We start from the raw sequence: 15,488 nt of genomic DNA on the forward strand, positions 1-15,488 counted from the left end.
GGGGCGGTAAGTGTGGTGCTGTTACCTGAAGTTGGAGTCACAGAAAGATGCTGCTTTTGCCTACAATGCTGCCTGAGGTGGAGAGAGAGAGAAACATTCTGGCTTCTGCCGTAGTGCCTTCCATTGTCTGAACCATTGTCGGAAATCAGCAGACACAGAAGCCTGAGAAATGGAGTTTTCAGAGTTTGTCCCCCTGAAATACAGAACAGTGTAGAAGAAGGTGAGGAATGCATCTAAGAACGCCCAGAGCCAAGACCAGAACAGCCGCTCATAGTTATTCAGTGCTACAGTATCTGTACGCCAGGTACAGAGCTAAACAGTTTGTATGAATCCTCACCTGGGAGGTAAATACTAGTAGTATCCCCAGTTTATAGATGAGGCTTGCAAAATTAAGTACATTGCAGGTACATTGCTAAATACACCAAATTAGAATTCACTCCAGGTTGATCATACTCCAAAAGTTTGCTTTTAGTTCTCTTATAAATGAGCAAAAAGTAGTTTGGAGAAGAAAAGAAACTTGCTAGCTGAAATGACGGTTACTCCTGTTACGTTTTTGTACATCTTAACAGAGCTATAACCTTATGCTGTTACTATAGCATTTAGAGTTCAAGGAAACCCCCACTTAGATGAGGGAGTGTCCTTACACCTTGAAACTATTATTAAGCAGGCTTTGTGTACCCAGTGTACTGGGTAAAAGGGATTATTAATTGTAACTACCTAAGAGTGTTGAGATAGTTTGAATAGGTAACACAGCTAGAGACCTCTGAATAGTGTGCCACAGAATGGGTACCTGCTAAATGCTTAGTAAATGTTAAGTAGCTGTTGTCATTGTTAATATTTTTATTATCGTGACTCTAGGAGTGGTTATCACAGGAAAAGAGTGTAAATTAGAAAGTTTATGAAATATTATCCAAATGCTTTATTAAACCCTTCTGTTGGACTTTTTACTTTGCCTGTATTTAGGAGATTCCTTACAACATAGTCAAGAATGGGGTGGTTTTCTTCTGTTTGTTTTTCTGTGAATGGCCCTCATGATGCCTTAGTTTGTTAATTCAGAACTTTTTCATGTGGTTTTCTATGAAATGTCGTCTCCTCTTATGATTTCATAAGTTCCTTTCACCTAGGATGGCCTTTCTCCAACTGTTCCCAACATATGACCTTTGCCTTCCTGTGCCCATGTCTTTACTTGGTTTCATTCTTAATAGTTCCCTCCGCCTAGAAATTTTTTCTCTCTCAGCCAGCTCAATTCCTATAATACTTTATAATATTATGAAGGATAGTTATTGGGGCATCTGAGTGGCTCAGTTGACTGAGTGTCCAACTCATGATTTTGGCTCAGGTCATGATCCCAGGGTCGTGGGATTGAACCCTGCATTAGGCTCCACACTGAGCCACTCCTTCTGCCCTTCTCCCTCACTCATTTGCACTCTCTCTAAAATAATAAAAAATAAAGTACATAACATTTTTTTAACAAAGGGTAATTATTTTTAATACTTTTTTTATAATTATAATATACTTGAGATTTTCCTCCTCCACAAATATTTCCCTAATTAATCACATGACACATGGATCTTTTACTTTTATTACAGCACCTATAGGTCACCTGTACCATGCTGTTGTATATTCACTGCCTGAGACAGTGCTATGTATCTGGTAGAATTTTTTTTTAAGCTTATTCATTTATTTTAAGAGAGAGGGAGAGAGTGCCCGCAAGGAGGCAGGCAGGGTCAGAGAGAGAGGGAGAGAGAGAATCCCAAGCAAACTCTGTGCTGTCAGCATAGAGCCCAACATGGGGCTCAAACTCACAAACCGTGAGATCAGAACCTGAGCCAAAATCTAGTTGGTTGCTTAACTAACTAAGCCACTCAGATGCCCGGGTAGCATTTGTATCTGGTTTCTCCAACTAGATTAAAAGCCATGCTTGAATGAATGTTTAGGTGGTTGGTGCTTTACAAATACTTAAGTATTATATGAAAACTTGTAGTTGGAGTTCAAAGTATTTGTATTATATATATAAAAAAAATCAATGATGTTTGCTTAAAAATCAGTCTTGCTGCATGGCAAAGCCACTGACAACTTTAGTCCTTGTGTCAGATTCCCTGAAAGTAGATAGAATGGATTTTCTTTGACCCAAACATAAGCACACCATGAAACAAAACACCCTGGAAGTGATGCACTAGGTAACCTATGGTAAACAATTATTTGCCGTTTTTTAAAAGGCAAATAAGAAGGGTGATTGATAAGCACAATCATTAGGTTTGATATTGCAGTGTCATATTTTATTTATTTATTTTAAATGTTTATTTTTTTAAATTTATTTTGAGTGAGAGAGAGAGAGAGAGAGAGAGCACAAGCATGGGAGGGGCAGCGAGAGAGAATCTCAAGCAGGCTCGTGGAGAGCCTGACGCAGGCTTTGATCCCATGAACCGTGTCATCATGACTTGAGCCAAAATGAAGAGTTGGATGCTTAACTGACTGAGCCATACAGGCGCCCCTGGCCTATTATTTTTATACATTCTTCAAGGGACCATTTACAACATACTGACCTCAGAAAACCTTATAAATGTAGAGATCCAAGGGAGGGTAGTAAAAATCTCAGAATGACCTCTGAGAGTTTAATCTACTCATCATTTATTCGCAATTAAGAATTTTATCTACTGACCTGTTTTGTTCTTCCATATGTGAGGGGGTTATTTTCTCTATATTTCAAAAGCAGTAACAGTTTTTTAGATGCCACAACTGCAGAACTCTAAAAGATAAGTCAAGTTAGGTCAGATTGCTCAAACACTGTGAGATGTTGTACTTTTAAATCTTTGTGAACTTAGAGATTGAATTTAGGGTGCCCTGTGGTATTTGGAATCTAGACCTAACTACATTGGCAAGGTTTTCCTTTTTAAAAAATTCAGGTAGAAGAAGCATTCCAAATGTTTAAAAACAAATAACCCTCTCTTCACCCTCTCAACATCCTTCTCTCTCCCTACCCAACATATGCACATGTTTTGAATCAATTTAGTATTTTACTTTCTGTGATGTTCAGAGATTAAATGTAAATCTTAATAAGTCCAAATTCCTTGAATTTGAAGGTGTTTAGACTTGAGGCATAGCATTTGCCCAGTTCATTCCACATCTTAAAATATGGTTTTTGTCAAGGCTAGACAGTAAACAGCTATAGTAGTGGGGATCCAAACCACAATTAATAGTACTGAATGTTGTCTTACAAACCTGCCTCTTGATTCCTTAAAATAAAGAGCTGGGAGTAGCTGTGGCAAATGGACCTCAAATAATGTTACCAAAAGAGATTTTGTGTTTTAGTTTCTTCACATAGTTTTTGTGTGTGTTTATAAGGAGCTACCTGATGGATTGATTGTAAAGTAGACTATGACATGTATCTGAGTGTAAAGTTATACGGAAACTGTCTTAATGCTTAATTTTGTTTAAATTACTTCAGTTGTTTCTTCTGTGGCTAAGATTACAATTCAGAATCTTCAGTCTGAATATTGGTTGTAAAACGGTAAAGCAAATACCAGAATTATAGCCATAGCATCAGGCAGTGAACTAATGTGATGAGTTAGGCAATTTTAATTGTAGGGACATTGTCCCTTAGTTTCAGTATTTTTCAACAATCATACCATTTATGATTTTATTTTATTTTAGCCATGTCCTTTGGGGGCCCGAGATTTTCGAGAGAAACAGTGTGCAGACTTTGACAATATGCCTTTCCGTGGAAAGTATTATAACTGGAAACCCTATACTGGAGGTAATGTATAATCTGGCAGAGCATTCATCATGCTTGAGAGCTTTGCAAATATGAAAGAATATATAAATACATACAAACACACACATACATTCATACACATACTAGTAAAAATTAGTGTTTGCAAATCAAAGCAGGAAAATGCTTACAGTACTATAAAGTTTCCTGTAATAAAGTTTATATGTTAGTAAAAATGATCAGAAATCGTTTTTTAAAACCTAATTCTATTTAACAGGGTTTTTAGAAACCTAATTCTATTCTATTCTATTCAAGTCTTGGAAAGGATATAAATCCAAATAATGTTTTTGAGTTCTTGAGACCTCCTTGGGATATATGGACATTACATTATAATCATTTATAATCATTGCATATTTAGAATTATCACCCTAAAAACAGATTATAACAATATAAACCAACTCAAAAGTGGCCAGGAAAATCTGTATTCTTTCTTGGCCAAAGGCCAAGGATCTTCCCCTAGATTATTGTTATTCTTTTTTTAGTGTTGGGAAACATTTTTACCCTTTAATTTGGCATGTATCAAACACAAATTATTTAGTAAACACAAGAAGTTTTCTTGTACTCTCAAAATATAAATTAAATTTTGTTAGAATTTTCTCTTGGAAGAATTGAATACCCTTTTAAAAAACTTCAATGTTTGTTTTTTATTCTAACATCTTACTTTGAAAATTTTCCAGTGGAGCAGTATTAGAAGAATTTTACAGTGACATCTTTATACCCACCACCAAGATTCTACCATTCACATTTTAATATACTTCCTTTATTACATGACTAGTCATCTCTCTATCCATTAATCTATTTTATTTTTTAGATGAATTTCAAAGTAAGTTGTAGTCATTAATATACTTTCCTCTAAGTACTTCAACATGTATAGCATTAACCACAGTTCAATATTTACTTTTTTTGAGAGAGAGAAGATTATGTACAATGAAATGCACAAATCTTTTTTTTTTTTTTTTTACGTTTATTTTTTAGGTAGAGAGAGTGAGACAGAGTGTGAGCAAGGGAGGGGCAGAGAAGAGGGAGACACAGAATCCGTGGTAGGCTCCAGGCTCTGAGCTGTCAGCACACAGCCCAACACAGGGCCCCAACTCATGAACTACAAGATCATGACCTGAGCTGAAGTCAGATATTTAACTGGCTGAGTCCCCCAGGCACCCCTTAAATGAACAAATCTTAACTGTACTCTCCCTGAGTTTTGACAATTGCATGCACCTGTAAAACCCTATTGACATATAGAACATTCCCATACCCCAAGATTCTCATAGTCCTCATAGTCCTTCCCAGTCAATAGCTGCCTCTACCTATTTCCTCCAAGAGGCAAACCACAGTTCTGACATTTCTGAATCTATTACCATAGATTAGTTTTGTCAGTTCCAGAACTTCATATACGTGAAATCATGTCATATTTACTCTTTTGGGCAAGATTTCCTTAAGCCAAATGTTTTTGAGACCCATCCATATTATTGCATGTATGAATAGTTTATTCCTTTTTATTGCTGAGCAGCATTGTATTGTAATAAACAGTTTGTTTTCCCTTTCTGCTATTGATGGCCACCTAAGTTGTTTCTAGTTTTCAGCTGTTCTGAATAAGCTGCTGTGAACATTTGTGTACAAGTCTTTTGTGAGCATATGTTTTCATTTCTCTTGGGTGAATACTTAGGAGTGGAATTGCTGGGCAATAGGGTAGGTGTGAGTTTAGGTTTAAAAGTAATTGCCAGATGTTTTTCCAAAATAATGTACCATATTACACTCCCACCAATAGGTATGCTTGTTCCACATCCTTGCCAACATTTGGTATTTTCAATCTTCTGGCGGGTAGAAAATAATGTCTCTATGCAGTTTTAATTTGCACTTTCTGACCAGTGATTATGTTACACACATTTTTTTGTGGACATTTTTATGTGCTTGTTGACCATTTATAAGTCTTTTGTAAAGTGTCTGTTCAAATCCTTTGCTTGTTTTTTAATTGTTTTTTTATCTTTTTATTCTTGAGTGGTAGTCATTTATCAGATGAATTTTACAAGTATTTTCTCCCATCTTTGGACCTTCCTCTTACTTTTTTTTAATGTTTTTTTTTTTTGAGAGAGAGGGTGAGAAAGAGAGAGAGCTAACAGGGGAGTGGCAGAGAGAGAGGGGGACAGAGGATCTGAAGTGGGTTCCGTGCTGACAACAGAGAACCCAATGTGGGGCCTGAACTCACGAACTGTGAGATCATGACCTGAGCCCAAATCAGTTGCTTAACCGACTGAGCCATCCAGGTGCCCCTCTCCTATTGTTTTTTAATGGTGTTTTGGATAAGTATAAGATTTTAATTTTGATGAATGCTAATTTTTCAATTTTGTTTCCTTTTATGGTTATTGTGTTCAGTGTCTTATCTTAGAAATCTTTGCCTTTCTCAACTCAGGAAGATATTTTCTTATGTTTTCTTCTAAAAGCCACATGGTTTTGGTCTTTACATTTAGATCTACAGTCTAAAAATAATTTGAGTGTATGGTGTGTATTTGTAGTATGGACTCTATTTTGTTTCTCTGATCTATTTGTCAACAATAGAAATGCACAATGAAATGTGCACAAGGCACAAAGAAATGAAATGGCAGCAATACTATGCTAGTACCACACTGACCTAATTATTATAACTGCATAGTCTTGGACACAGGTAGTGTAAGTTCCTCCAACTTTGATCTTTTTTTCAAGAGTTCTTTGGATATTCTGAATGCTTTGCATTTCTATATAAATTTTAGAATTATTATTCATTTTTATAGAAAAACATGCTAGGCTTATGATTGCTATCATGTTGAATCTATAGATCAATTGAGGGAGAACTGATAAGTTAACAATATTATTTTGATGCATTGAGTATTGACTTCAACAGTGAATTTATCAAAATGGTGTGTATATATATATATATCCATTTATTTTTATGTTTTCTTTAATTTCTCTCCATTATGTTTTATAGCTTTAAGTGTTAGTTAAGAAGTGTTGCACTTCTTTTGTTAAACCTATTCCTGAGTAAGTTATGGTTTTTGAATCTATTGTAAATAAAAGTTTAAAACATTTTTAATTATTTTCTCTAGTATATAAAATTAAATAGATTTTTATATATTAACTTTTTATTCTGTGACCTTTCTAAATTCCCTTCTTAGTTCTAAGAGTTGTCTTGTAGATTGTTTAGGATTTTCTTCATAAATAGTCATGTTATCTGGAAGTAGTGACTGTCTATAATAATCTTTATACCTTTTAATTCATGTTCTTGCCTTAATTCACTGGATTGGCCCTTCAGTACAACTGGTACATGTATGATTATATGTGTTTTTCTTTATTCTGTTAATATATGAATTGCTTGATAGATTTTATGTCAAACCAACATTTTATCCCAGGATAAACCCCATGTGGTATTGATTTATTATCTTTTTATATGTTATCAGATATAATTTCTGATATTTTATTAAGGATGTTTGCATCTATGTTTATAAGGAATATTGATTTGTAAATTTTTTTTTTATCATGTCTTTGACAGGTTTGGGTATTAGAGCTACTCTGGTTTCCAGAACTAGAATCCCTATTTATTTTGAAAGAGTTTGTAGGATTGATATTATTTCTTCCTTAGAATACATTTCACTGGTAAAACCACTCAGGCTTGGTATTTTCTTTGTGAAAAAAAAATTTACTACAAATTCAACTCCTTTAGTAGATAAATGGCTATTTAGATTTTTAAAAATTCTTATGTCTTAAAGGAATTTGTTACTTGCATATCCCATTTCTTGATAGAAAACGGATCATAACATTCTCTTACTATCCTGCTTAATATCTGTGGGCTCAGTAGTGATAAATGCTATTTCATTTCTGATACTGATAATATGTGTTTTCTCTCTTTTCCTTGTTCAATCTTGCTTGAGGTTTATCATCTTTTCAAAGAATCAACTTTTGGCTTTAGTACTTTATTACTTTTTTTATTAATTTTTGTTCTTATATTTATTATTTTTAAATTTTGGGTTCATTTTGCTTTTCTGCATTCCCAAAACCTGATTTAAAAGAATTTTTTTTAATGTTTATTTATTTCTGAGAGAGAGAGAGAAACAGACAGAGCGTGAGCGGGGGAGGGGCAGAGAGAAAGGGAGACACAGAATCTGAAACAGGCTCCAGGCTCTGAGCTGTCATCAGGGCTTCAACTCATGAGCTGTGAGATCATGACCTGAGCTGGAGTCCGATGCTTAACCGACTGAGCCACCCAGGTGCCCCCCGCAAAACCTGATTTTTAAAAAAATTTCCTTTAGTCCAGAATCTTTTCTTATTTACATTGTGATTTCTTGTTTGACCCATGAGTTATTTGAAGTATGTTATTTTTATTTCCGAATATTTGATATTTTCTAGATTTTTTTTGGTTATTAATTTATAATATAATTCTATGATCAGAGAATACTCTGTATGATTTAAATATTTAAAATTAATTGAGATTTGTTTTATAGTACAGCTTATTGTTCATGTTGGTAATGTTCATCTATACTTGAAAAGGATTATTTTCTTCAATTGTTGGATACACTGTTCCACAGATATCCATCACATCAAGCTGGTTGATAGTGCTGTTTAAATCTTTTAAATTTGTTCTGACTTCCTCTTTCAGTTACTGAGAGAAGTGTGTTAAAAATCTCCAACTGTTAAAAATATGACTTTGCTTGTTTTTCTGTAAGTTTTTCTTCATGTAATTCAAATTGCTTTTATTAGGTGCATATACAATTGGGATTCTTTCATCTTACTGTAGGAGGGAAAGAAGTGTCTGAAATAATTAACAGATTTAATAATTAGCATCTAGATAATGTAAGCTTAGTAAATCAACCCTAAATTCATAATAAGCTTTCACTGAAGGTAACTGGTAATGATGTGACCTTCCATTTGGAGAATCATCTTAAATCCCTTCTCGAAATAAATGCAGTACATCTTCTGAAAACTCACTGTAGCTTAGGAAGCTAAACACATCTTCAGTAATAAAAAAGGAAGAAATGTATTCTTATTATCATCATCACATAGTGTATTGGTCTAAGGAATACATCCTTGGCATTTATATGTCCTACATATCAAATACTAACTTACATAATTAAATAACATTAAAATTGAGAGAACTCATGTTCTCTTTTTCAAGACAGAAACACAAAAAGCTGCCTTAAATTCCAAAGCATTATAATAAAAAATGGGAAAAGAGCTATACTGGGTAGTAATGAAAAAAATCGCAGTAAAATTCATTAAAATTTAGAGTAATTTTATTAATGACAATCTTACAAAAATAAACACCTTGATTATCAGCTCAGGAATAAATTATTTTATTTATTACTTGTTATTTTTGTGCTCAGTACAGCAAAGGTATCATTACCCTAAGTCTAGTAATAACATTGCAATTATATAGAAGTTCTATAGCCTGTAGACATCAAAAATGGAAATAAACATAGAGTTAGGCCAGAGGTTGTCAACTGGCAGTTCAGGAACCAGATTTTACTTATATACATGTTTTAACCTCCACAGTATTTTTGAAAACTTTGAATGAATTACTAAGAAAAGTTTTTATTTTAAAAATCTAGGTTTTCAGATTCTCATGAAAAAAATAGAACTTCTGACAATATTGGGCCATCTTCTTGCATTATACAACAATCAACTTTAACAATGATCTCCTTTAATGAAATGTTCTCTCATTACCATTGTCTCTACCATTCAGTTGTCTTGTCTCTTTTATTTCACGTACTTTCACCCTGCAAAAACCTGGTTTCTACTTTCACTAAGACTAAGCATGTCATTTTTTCTTTCTGCCTTATTTTCTTTGCTAGAAGTAGTCTTCTTTATTTCAAAGAGAAATCTTATCAGCATAATTAGAATGAAGCCAAGTGTTTTAAATGAAGGTTCAACAAAAGTGCTTTTAAATCATAATTTCAATCAATAGATACATATTTATATGTAGCTTTCTCATGCAGTGTTTTGAATAAAATAAATTCATATATATTGCTACTTTTCCAATATACTATGGGATTATAATATTACTCTGCTTATTTTTTAAATTACTATTATTTATGTCCATTTTTCACATCAACCTTAAAAATACAAATTTCAGTGACAAAATGAAAATGATGACATTATTATATGCATTTATTCACAAAATTAAATTGGGTATTGTTTTATTTGTTCACGTTTAATGCTCCATGTAATATCTTTGATTTAGTAATAAGAATTATTCAAATCTAATGCTATAATTAACTTTACCTTTGATTTGCTTATCTCATAAAAATTTATCTCTATGCTAAAGCCACGTTTGTTGAATATGGTATGTTTAAACCAGGTACAAATTCAGAGGTGTTTTTGTTTTTGTTTTTGTTTTTGTTTTACAAGTACCATATCCCTGCTTCAAGTAGCAGGGTTTTGTATCAGCTGCAGTTAACAAGAGACATATGTTGTAGAAATTTCCATTTATTACATGAAGTTATTGTGTCAAGCCTCCTCAAACTTTATTTTCTTAGTTTTTCTTTTAATGTTTATTTATTTATTTTGAGAGAGTGAGCAGAGAAGGGGCAGAGAGAGGGAGAGAGAGAATCCTAAGCAGGTTCCACACTGTGAGCATAAAGACTGAAGTGGCACTCAGTCTCACAAAATTTGAGATTATGACCTGAGCCGAAAGCAAGAGTTGGATGCTTAACCAACTGAGCCACCCAGGCACCCGCGTTTTCTTAGTTTTAAAAAAATCTTCCATTTCATCCATTTTTTTCAACATTTAGGTACCTTTACTGTGATCCCTTTTGACCTAAAATATATTGTTAAATATATATTGGAAATACGTGAACATTTTAAATTTTGAAACTGCTCAATGGATCCTCTGTCAAGTTTCACAAGCAATGAAAATAAGTGTGAAATTTTAGCAAAGAAGGAAAGAAACCTACACATCTGGGTATATAGTGACAGCATTATGTCTGTATAAATTGTAAATTTACTGTGGTTAATATGGGATCACCATATAATATGGTTTCTTACAAGAACCACTCCATTTATTTCTCTTCTGCTGTATTTGTCCAGGTGGGGTAAAACCTTGCGCATTAAACTGCCTGGCTGAAGGTTACAACTTCTACACTGAACGTGCCCCTGCGGTGATTGATGGGACTCAGTGCAATGCGGACTCACTGGATATCTGTATCAATGGGGAATGCAAGGTTGCTCCAATTACGAATTTCACTCCTTTTTGTTGGGGCTTTTGAGACTTTTGTCTTCTTTTCTCAGATATTAGCTCTTAATTAAAACTGTGCTCAGTTTTAATAAAAGAGAGCTATATTTTAGAGAAAATCAGATTCCAATTAGGTTGACAGTACATATAAAGGTAGACTAGCCTATTCGTATTCAAACATCCTGTAAATGTGATTTATTTTGGTGTTCTAGTTACATGTATAGTGATTGCTAAAGTTCTGAATATATTTTGGACTTTAGTTTCTATTATTTTGCTCTGTTTACAAACAGACTGCAAAGATGATAGGAAGAGAGGGAACAAGGATGCAGCTCTTACTCATATGGCTACCATATGTTTTCACTGGAAGATTGTTTGATACATTTCATAGCGTATTTTTTTTCTCAAAGTGTGAAGTAGCTGTGTTCCTCCTACTTTGCCTCTTTTTGAAGCATTTTGAAACACAATGGTTTTCATTATAGAGTTAGTCTTTACCTTATTAAAGCATTTATTTGAGAGAATTATCCAGACTAGTTGAGACTTATGGGACCAAATCTATGCTATTTTCCTAGACCTGTGTATAAATCTGATCATAATAAGAAAAGTCGCAAATACCACTGTCCTCGTAACTTTTTTTCTTGTTTGTCTTTATTTTATTTTAAAGAGAAGCACAATTCTAAGTCTTAGAAATTGAGAAAGAAGAGATAAACACATGATCTGTTTTACTTTGTGTCACCATTTCTTACAAAAGTTTCTGTCCTGGCTACTTGCATCCAAATATATCTGATGATCCTGTATGTGTGTGTGATTTCTGACAGTATTAATTTTTTTTTCAGAAAACAAAGACAAAAAGCACAGGTTTTATTCAGAGATCACATGCCTGTTATCAATGGCTATAGGTCATATATACAAATGCAAGTACCAAAATATGTACCAAAAATATATAAAAATCTACATTTCTGTGATTAAATGCAAAACTAAAAGGTAGAATTTCAGCTTCTAAAATCACATGCTTACATCTCCTTGTTTTTTATGACAATTTTAGTTAGCAAGTATAAACAGGTATTCATTTTTAAAGGTTTACCCAGGTTTGAATTCCACAACTAATCCTTGACACTAACAATTGGGTATCCAAAAGAGCCAGTGATTTAGAAAGGTCAAACCATAAAGCTCAGTCAAGACTCCTGCTGTTATTACCTTGTGTAGGACAATATGCCATTTTTCTTAATTCTTGCATTTCTTAATCGAAGGTATAAATAAGAGCCCATTGCCAACAAACTATAAAATATTTTAAGATTTGGAGCATGCTATCTATAAATGAAAAAGAAATCTAGGTTAGAAATATAGACATACATTCCTGGGGAATCAAAAAATTTTTTTCTTTAAACTTACATGTTGCAAAATGTTAGCTAAGAACTTGCTCGAGGGTGAAGGAAAAAGTGGAAAGAGGAAAATATTTCCTGTTTTGATTTCCTTTAATGGAAAAACAAATCAGTTATATTTAATAAATATATATATTTATTAATATTAATTAATTAATATATTTATAATAAATATATGGTTAGTTATGGTTCCAAGAAATCCTCTTTATGACATACTGAATATTCTTCTCTGTTTTCAGCATGTAGGTTGTGATAATATTTTGGGATCCGATGCTAGGGAAGATAGATGTCGAGTCTGTGGAGGGGATGGAAGCACATGTGATGCCATTGAAGGGTTCTTCAATGATTCGTTGCCCAGAGGAGGTGAGTGTGTAGAGAGAACTCTTCCTCACACCTCTGATGTACTGGGAATAGCCAAAACACTTGAATTCTTCCCCACTGCCTTCTTTTTAAATTTTTTGTTTAGGCAGACAATGTTTTTTCCCCCAAATTGCTTTCAGTCTCTTAAGTATCAATTATAGATTCATGTAAGATATTTTAAGGAAATATTATTCCCTTTCTACTTGACTTCATTTAGCCTTGTTTTCCTAAGATGGAAATTCCCACAGAGCATTGATGGGAGGGCCATGTGTTGAGGAAAAAAAACAAAACAAAACATGAGCCAATATGATACATCTTGGGGCTTTAAAGATTATCTTGAGATATTTTAGATAAAAAGAAAAATAGATGTGTTCATGAACCCAAAGGGGAATTTTCCCATATTATGTAATTTTATAAAGTGTCAATCAAGTAAAGATTTGAAGAACAAGGAAACTTATTACTAAATGGTTACTAAACACTCATTTTCTGACCAAGGCTGCACGTGCTGCTTATTACTGCCTATCTTCTATGTTCCAGGCTATATGGAGGTAGTGCAGATACCAAGAGGCTCTGTTCATATTGAAGTCAGAGAAGTTGCCATGTCAAAGAACTATATTGGTAAGTAGCCTATATTGCTAGAATTTTTAAATTACTGAGGAAAAGCAGCACAGTATCCTGCTGTGAAAAGACATATTGCTTGAGTAGAACACTTCCATGCTAAAATGAAGGAAGTTTCAAGTTTTATAAGACCACACATAAGAGCTAAACAAAAAAATTAGGAATTTATAGCTCTTCACTGGTTTGGCTATTTAATTTTTAAAAATCTGTTTCATTGAGGCATTTATATATGATAAAATGCATTTATTATTTTTTATAAGTGTACATTTTGAAGGGTACTGGTAAATTTATACATGTAAATTATAGATATGCAAATAAATATATAAGTAATTGAAGTATTTATAAATACTTTTATTTATTTATTAAAAATGCATTTATTATTTTTTATAAGTGTACATTTTGAAGGGTACTGGTAAATGTATACATATAAATTATAGATATGTAAATAAATATATAGGTAATAATAGAATTATTCATATGAATTATTAATATACATATGTTAATGTGTAGTTTATTTTTATTTATTCTGGAATTTCACATGAATGGGATCATAAAGTCTGTATACTCTCATGTCTGGTATTTTTCACCCACGATAATGTTTTTGAGATTCATCTATATTTTTGAGTAATAAGTTGAGTGTATCTGAAGTTTATTCTTTTTTTTTTTTTTTTTTTTGCTAAATAACATTTCTTTGTGGGGACATACCATAATTTGTTTATGTACTCACTTATTGGATAATTGGGTCATTTCCAGTCTTTGACTCTTATGAATAAAGCTTCTTTGAACAGTTATAGGTAAACATTGTGTAGATATATATTTTCATTTCTTCTGGATAAAAACCTAGGAGTAAAATGGCCTGCTCCTATGATAAGTACACGTTTAACTTTATAAGAAATTACTAAACTATTTTCCAAAGTGGTTATTATCACTTAGATTCCCCCAAATGATATAGAAGAGTCTGGTTGCTCTACATTCTTGTCAATACTTGATATTGGCGGCCTTTTAAAATTTACCCTTGGAAATATCTTTTTTGTGGAGTGTCTCAACAAATATTTTGCCTACTTTACATTTTTTTCTTTTAATCAAATTATAAGGATCCTTTGTATATTCTAGATACAAGCCTTTGTTCAACTATATGTTTTAAGACTACTTTTTCCTAGGCAGTGGCTTATTTATTCCTGTTTAATGGGTATTTCAATTTTCATGTAATTTAATTTATTAATTTGTTCATGGATTATGCTTTTGTGTCCTACCTTACAAATTTTGCCACCCTCGAGGTTGCAAATATTGTCTTCAATGTCTCTTCAAGAAATTATAGTTTTAGCTCTTATGTTTAGATATATGGCCCATTTTGAGTTCTTATATAAGATATAAAGTAAGTGTTCAATTTTTTTCATATGGATATTCAGTTACTATATATAGCACCATTTGTTGAAAAGACCGTTATTTCTCCTATTGAATTACCTTGACACTTCTGTTAAAGGTCAATTGAACATGAATGTATGCTATTTCTGTTCCCTCCCATTGATATATATGTCTTGGTCTATCCTTTCTTTTTAAATTTTTTATAGCACGCAAACCAAGATGGGTTTTTCTTACTTACTTACTTACTTATTTATTTATTTCGAGAGCACATGAGTGGGGGAGGGGGAGAGAGAGAGAGAGAGAGAGAGAGAGAGAGAGGGAGAAAGAGAATCCCAAGCAGGTTCCATGCTCAGCACGGGGCTTGATCCCACGACTCTGGGATCATGACCTGAGCCCAAACCAAGAGTCAGACACTTAACTGACTGACCCACCCAGGCATCCCTGTGGGTGTCTATCCTTAAAAGATTGTATTTTTGTATTGTATTACAATACAAACTACATTGTATTAATTAATGGAAATTTCCAGTAGAATTTGAAAATTAGGAGCATTAGGTTCTCAAATTTGTTGTTCTTTCTCAAAATAATTTTTGCTTATCTAGGTCCTTTACATTTATGCATGCATTTTAGAATTAATTTGTCAATTTCTACAAAAAGAGATTACATAGGATGTGTAGATCAATTGGGGGAGAATTGACGTCTTAAAGATATTATTTTCCAGTACATGGAAAGATTTACCTGCATATTTATTTAAATCTTTATTTTTGTTCACCAGTGTTTATTTCTCAGTGTACGGGTCTTG

At 33.1% G+C, this 15,488-nt stretch overlaps 1 protein-coding gene across 8 annotated transcripts in view; it reads left to right on the top strand.

Annotated features, from left to right (window-relative positions):
- Positions 1 to 15,488, top strand: part of ADAMTS6 (ADAM metallopeptidase with thrombospondin type 1 motif 6) — a 305,077-nt gene that overhangs the window by 225,010 nt on the left and 64,579 nt on the right. For all 8 annotated transcript variants that reach the window (XR_002071347.2, XM_053907329.1, XM_019414343.2 and 5 more), the window contains 4 exons: positions 3,655 to 3,757; positions 10,823 to 10,956; positions 12,586 to 12,709; positions 13,244 to 13,324. Coding sequence is in view for 7 of the 8 variants with exons in the window: in XM_053907329.1 (XP_053763304.1) it covers positions 3,655 to 3,757; positions 10,823 to 10,956; positions 12,586 to 12,709; positions 13,244 to 13,324 (442 nt within the window). In the remaining variant the exon portion in view is untranslated. The remainder of the gene's footprint in view (positions 1 to 3,654; positions 3,758 to 10,822; positions 10,957 to 12,585; positions 12,710 to 13,243; positions 13,325 to 15,488) is intronic.

The sequence above is a fragment of the Panthera pardus genome, unplaced genomic scaffold (genome assembly GCF_024362965.1).
Source record: "Panthera pardus isolate Hobbes unplaced genomic scaffold, ASM2436296v1 HiC_scaffold_2, whole genome shotgun sequence".
NCBI classification, from domain to species: domain Eukaryota; kingdom Metazoa; phylum Chordata; class Mammalia; order Carnivora; family Felidae; genus Panthera; species Panthera pardus.